This window comes from Pocillopora damicornis, chromosome 11, assembly GCF_964200805.1.
Source record: "Pocillopora damicornis chromosome 11, jaPocDami1.2, whole genome shotgun sequence".
Lineage (NCBI taxonomy): Eukaryota > Metazoa > Cnidaria > Anthozoa > Scleractinia > Pocilloporidae > Pocillopora > Pocillopora damicornis.
This window is the reverse complement of record NC_142680.1, coordinates 20127225-20133228: the sequence shown is the minus strand read 5'-3', so window position 1 is coordinate 20133228 and position 6004 is coordinate 20127225. Positions and strand designations below refer to the sequence as shown.

Genomic DNA, 6004 nt, shown 5'->3' with positions numbered 1-6004 from the left:
TGCAGGTCTCGTTACATTAATCTACTGACAGAAAAACACTTACGTTACTTACAATATGGGTTACGCTGTCAATACAATTACTGAATACACTGTTTGCAGAAAATACAATTTATTGCATTATGGGCTACTTACACTACTAACAATACAATACTCTACCTATCTAGTACATCACTTGCTAAACATACAGTTACGTTATACGAAATACTTACATTACTTACAATACAATATTCTAGTTGCTATAAAATTCTAACGTGTCCTTAACACTATGCTCATTATGATAGATAAGCTGTGAGATAAGTAATTTATTTATAATCGCTTTGCAACTAAAAAATAGCATTACACGATTATTACAAAGGATAATGTCAATAATAATTAAAAATAGCTGTCTTTGGTTTTTAAAGCAAGTTTGTATGTATAAAAATTTGTTTGTATATCTGTTACGTTTGTGAATAAAATATGTCGATTAAATGTAAATTCCAATAAAATAGTATAGGCCCTAAGGGCACGAATAGTGATAAAGCTGTTACGAAATTTTTTTGTCTTGAGCACGGGCCTAAAGTACCGTTCGTTTCTAAGGTTCAAAGTACTTGCGTTACGAGTAGGAAGAAGTTCATGGAGCTTGTTCTGTTCGCTACGTTCCAGCGAGTGGTTCAATACACCGCCATTCTCTGAAACACTCGATTTTTTTCTTTATATTTTAACAGAGAGCGACACTCCTACTTCAAAGAATGGATGAATCTGTTTGACTGGTTGGGCCTGGTGTTGATCTTATGTATAATACCTCTACGGTACACTGATAACAGAGCACAGTGGAAGGTGGCTTCTTTAGCTTTCCTTTTCAACTTCCTGAGAATCTTTAAGTTTTCTTGTGTAACAAGGTAAGTAAGCCACATTGTTTCTCAGATTCTATTCGATTTTATATAATAAGCTCATTTATGCACCCATTCTGATTGGTTCTCACTTATGATCTATTGGAGGACAGACGTATAGATGACGTCGTCATTAAAACTTTTTTTAATTCTTTATTATGTAAAACAAATAGAGGATGATCACAGAGGATGTCAAAATGTGGTAAGAACATCAGTGACACACTCGGCTGCGCCTCGTGTGCCACTTTTTTGTTCTAACCGCATTTTGACGTCATCTGTGATCTATTACTGAACAGACACATGGCAACTTGGAATCTATTTGTTAAGAGGTCAATTTAGAGCAATTTTCAGCTGAGTGTTGAAATTATTCTGGAATTCTTTTTGGTTTTGGTTTTCTCTTCTCTGTGATTGGTCAAAATAAAGTTCGCACCACGTTCTCCGCCAATTAAATGCAAGATTAAAAGTGCGACTTGGTAACTCGCGCTTTCCCACTTTTAAAGTTCAGCCAGCTCCTAACGATTTCTTTCTTCGTTCCGTTTGGCCGCTGTGATAAAGGTGGTGTTGGTTTTACAATACTCATTTGTAATTCACTTCTGGCGGCAAATATGTCAAAATGCAGCTTTGATTTAGCTCAGGATTTTGATCCAACCCAATCTTTTATCTTTTTCCAGGACCACAGGGTTGTACACAAAGACTTTGGCCAAGATTATTCAGCGAGACGTGACGAGATTTATGGCAGTTTTTGTCGTGGTATTTCTTTCCTTCTGTGGGGCGTTGTTTTTATCTGTGCAGTCTTCCAAGCAAAATCAACAATTCAGGTGCGTGTTAATTGAATGCTTTCGTTTCTCTTAAAAATGAAAAGAGAAGTTAATTTTTTTCTTGCATTTTATAGTGGTTTTGAAGACGTCTTGTTGAGCGGATTTCGTGCACTTTCAGAACAGCAACCGATCGCAGAAGATTACTCGACTTTCAAGTAAGTTACACTGACTTTTAACTTCTCCCAACAAAACGAACAATGAAGACAGTTCATCTCAATATTCTGACTCTTTCATTGTGACATGCGAAGTAACTTTCAATGCGGTGAAGAAAATTATAAACAATAGTTGGTGGCACAGAAAACATCAAAATGGGAGAAAACTTAGAGGCTAAGGATGGAGACGATTGAAACGGATTGAAAATGAGTGCAAATTTTTGGCTCACGCGTTTGGCTTATTTATGCCTTGATTGTCAAATAACTCTACTATTCTTTACTTTTTTTTTTGCAGCTGGCTATCGATTCTGTTGATGTTATCGTATATGGGAACAGTGATTGTGATTCTGCTCAACATTCTCATTGCCCAGATGAGTACGACCTACACACAGGCCAAGAAAGTCGCTCGTCTGGAATATGATGTGGATCGTATTTCACTGCTCACTCGCATGGAGAGATTTCCTTTTCTGGTAAGTAAGTGACAGCGCACGGAGATCGAGTTTTGAAATGTTTTAAGCCAGGAAGATTGTTCACCTTCCTGTTCCCTTGTTTTTTGAGTGCGAGAGTGCACACGAGTGTGTAGAGTCCTAGTAAAAACAGGCTTAAGTTTTTTCTGTTGCATGCTTAATGTACATTATGCAAAGAACGTCTCCTCCCGGAGACTGGGTTTGAGGCAACGAAACAGCGCTGTTGGTATTTTATTTTGTCTCACAATGACTTTTCCCTCTGCAGAATCTGCGCGTAAAGTATTACAAAGAGGGAGACTGGATCAGTGAAATGAAACTCGCTAAAGGTTTGAAGTAAATTAAAACTGCTGTGAGCGATGTCTAAATTGAATCCGGAAAGTAAGACAGGTTTTCCTTGGTCGCTCTTTGTTGGCAAAAAAAAAAAAAAAAAAAAATTGGACTATCCTCTCCGACACAAACTACTGAAAACATTTCAGCAAGTACTGACACAATAAATCCCCTTCCAAAGGACCAAGCGTCGCTTACTTTGGCTTGCTTTAGCTTGCTTTGTTCTAAGAAGTTCTGGAATTTTGTTAAGCGAATGTTTCGGTTTTTTTCTAGAATTGCTGGAATTCACTGAAGATCGTCATCATTGGGAGTCAGTGGAAGAGAAGCTTGATGCGATCAGGTAAATATTGTGATTTTATTTCCTGTCTTCGTTTCACTTATTTGGCTACCCACTCATGCGCCCACAAACCTCCCAGACACCCAAAACACTATTCAAACAGATTGCTCAGAATCTATCCACGCCCTCATCCAGCCAGAAAGTCACTCACCTACCTTAACACCCACTAAACCAACCATCCGGCCATCCGCAGAGTGAAAGACCTGGCCATCTACCTAGCCAACATTTTTATATATTCAGACACCTTCTTGTGCAGCCAGACACCCACTCACCCAACTGGACAGTTATTCACTAACTCTTAGTCATCCTCTTACCTTCATCAGACACCCACCCATCTACCCAAATACATACTCATCCATCCAGACACACAATCATGCACACTCAAACCCACACATGCATCTTTCTTGGTACTTGCTGACTCTTTCACGAAGGCAACGGTCATCCATCTACGCGGACACCCACTAACTTACTCAGATACATCTGAAGATCTCCTGATTGTTTTTCTTTTCAGGGATATGATGAGAAAGATGGTCAAGCAGATGAGGCCTGATAGAGAACAGAGGGCCGTCAGTCGAGATATCTCTGAGTGAAATCTTCCGTAACGCTTTCAGTTCAATGTATAAAGTAACGTTTTACGTCGAACGCTATTAGACGTGAAAATACGGAGTCATAGATGATAGCCAGAGTTGTTTATGTTTGATTTATAATACACATATCAAAGGAAACAAAACGAACTATTACTAACAGTAAAGTCAAACAAATGAATTTGAGGAACTTGTAAAGCACATATTTATAATCTCAGAACATAGATGTATTTTAAATTTTATTTGCATATCTATACAAAGAGCACTGCTAGTAATAATAAACTGGTATATTGCATCTTAATTTATATTTAGTGAATATATTTTATAACTTATCTACCATGGTATGTATCCAGAAAAGTTAAATTGTCTAACAGGTTGTCACATATACATATATCGAGGTACCTAAAAATACTGGAAGGGAGTAATATAAATATGATTTAAGTTGTTTCTATTATCATTATTATTATTATTATTTTATCATTATTATTTTTTTATTATTATCATTATTATAATTATTGTTAGTATTATTTGCAACTATTTAATAAATATTGTAAGGAAAGACCGCAGACTGCCATATGTTGTTTAGAATGCTTAGGTGACGGGTTCGGATGCGTCCTTGTCATTTCTTTCCACGTCGCGAAGGTGTTCTCGGAATCGGTCACCCAGTCGTCTTCCTGTTCGCCGATGTATAGCTTATTGCAATAAGTGCAAGTTATGCAGTAAATAACATTGGCGGAGGTACACGTAAAGTGATCAGTGATCTTAATGGATCTCTTGGGTCCCGATATTTTCTCTACGTTATGAATGAAAGAACAAGTTTTGCATCGTGAGCGAGCGCATTTGAAAGTTCTAGATTGATCATTGGTTTGAAATGAACTCCTGACTAAAAAGTTGCCTATATTTTTGTCACGTTTGAATGAAATAAGTGGGGGTTGTGAAAAGATAGTGCCAGTCTCTGAATCGTTTTGGAGTAATTTGAAATTTTTAAGAACAATAGATTTAACTGCGTGGTTGTGAGGGTGAAATGTAAGAGTAAATGGAATGCGGTCCTTCGCCGCGTTCAATTGAAAGCCTTTTTTCATGACAAAGAGGATGATTCTAACATCTCGAGCAAAGATATTTTCGAAACACTTCAGATTCGAAAGTCTAAATGGACTCCCCCAAAGGGTCAGTTCGCATCTTTAGATTTTTTCATCAAAAAATGTCGCTACGCTATCAACAAACTTAAATTCAATCGTAACACCAAATTTTCCAATCTTTCTTCGGAAGAGTGGTCGGCACTAAAAAGTCTGAAAAAAATAGTCATCAAAGCGGCCGACAAAGGCGGCGCAGTTGTTGTTTGGCGGGCTGACCTCTACTAAAAAGAAGCTTCGCGGCAACTTTCCGACACCTCCTTTTATACTAAAGTCGACAAAGATCTCACTTTAATTAACCAAAGCATTGTCAAAAATACGATTAACGATCTTCTAGCTAAACAAGAATTGCCGGCCACCGCTAAAAATCTCACCATCACCACTCCTAGAACTTCGTGTGCGTACTTTTTACCTTAAATCCACAAACCTAACAGCCCAGGTCAACCTACTTAGACAAAATTATGGCACCTATTATCAAAACTTTACCGTCTTACATTAAGGACAGCCAACACGCACTTGAAATTTTTCGTGACTTTAGTTTCCTAGGCCAAAACAAACATATTTTCAGTATGGATATAACATCTCTTTACACTGTCATTCCCAATAACGAAGGTCTCCGGGCCCTCAAACATTTTTTCGATCATCGCACTGTTAAGGAACCTAGCTCTGAAACACTACTCCGTCTGGCCGAACTAGTACTCACACTCAGTTGCTTTTCATTCGGTAGTAACTATTACAAACAAACTAATGGCCTGGCCATGGGTACTAAAATGGGACCCAGCTACGCCAATCTTTTCGTAGGTTTTATCGAACATCAATTCTTTAGTCAATACCACGGCTTAAAACCTGAACTCTACGTCCGTTACATTGACGATTGTATCCGTGCTACCTCCTCTACCAGAGAGGAGCTCACTCAATTTATAACCGCCGTCAATTCCTTCCATCCGGCTCTTAAATATACCTGGGAAATTTCCGACACTTCTTTGGCTTTTCTAGACATCAAAATTTCAATGTGCTGTTAAAACAAATTTTTGTAGCCAGGGTGTTTTGCTAATGAAGACTACCTTGTTTACACGTTTATAATATCCATTTTGAAATCAACGGTGATCCTTGAAATCTATTTGGCACTCATTGGTGACACTTAATTCGCGTATAGCATTTTTTTTTTGCTCTAAATCGTATCTTTTCCCAGCAAATCAGAAATCTTTACTACAATACCACAATCAATCAAATTTCAAGAGTGGTTTACAGAAACCAATAATATAAGAGGAAAGTAAAAGACATCTGTTGCAACTTCTTACCAACTAGCTAAGCAAA

The 6004-nt window shown here is 37.8% G+C and overlaps 1 protein-coding gene across 2 annotated transcripts in view; it reads left to right on the top strand.

Annotated features, from left to right (window-relative positions):
• LOC113678497 (uncharacterized) overlaps window positions 1-4113 on the top strand; it is a 13323-nt gene extending 9210 nt beyond the window's left edge. The window contains exons 8-14 of one of the 2 annotated variants that reach the window (XM_089187143.1): window positions 705-878; window positions 1541-1687; window positions 1762-1842; window positions 2135-2309; window positions 2572-2632; window positions 2907-2973; window positions 3482-4113. In XM_089187143.1, the coding sequence (XP_089043269.1) occupies window positions 705-878; window positions 1541-1687; window positions 1762-1842; window positions 2135-2309; window positions 2572-2632; window positions 2907-2973; window positions 3482-3560 (784 nt within the window). In that variant the 3' untranslated portion in view covers window positions 3561-4113. The remainder of the gene's footprint in view (window positions 1-704; window positions 879-1540; window positions 1688-1761; window positions 1843-2134; window positions 2310-2571; window positions 2633-2906; window positions 2974-3481) is intronic. The other variant, XM_027195381.2, reaches the window with a different exon arrangement.
• Window positions 4114-6004: the final 1891 nt, after the last annotated feature.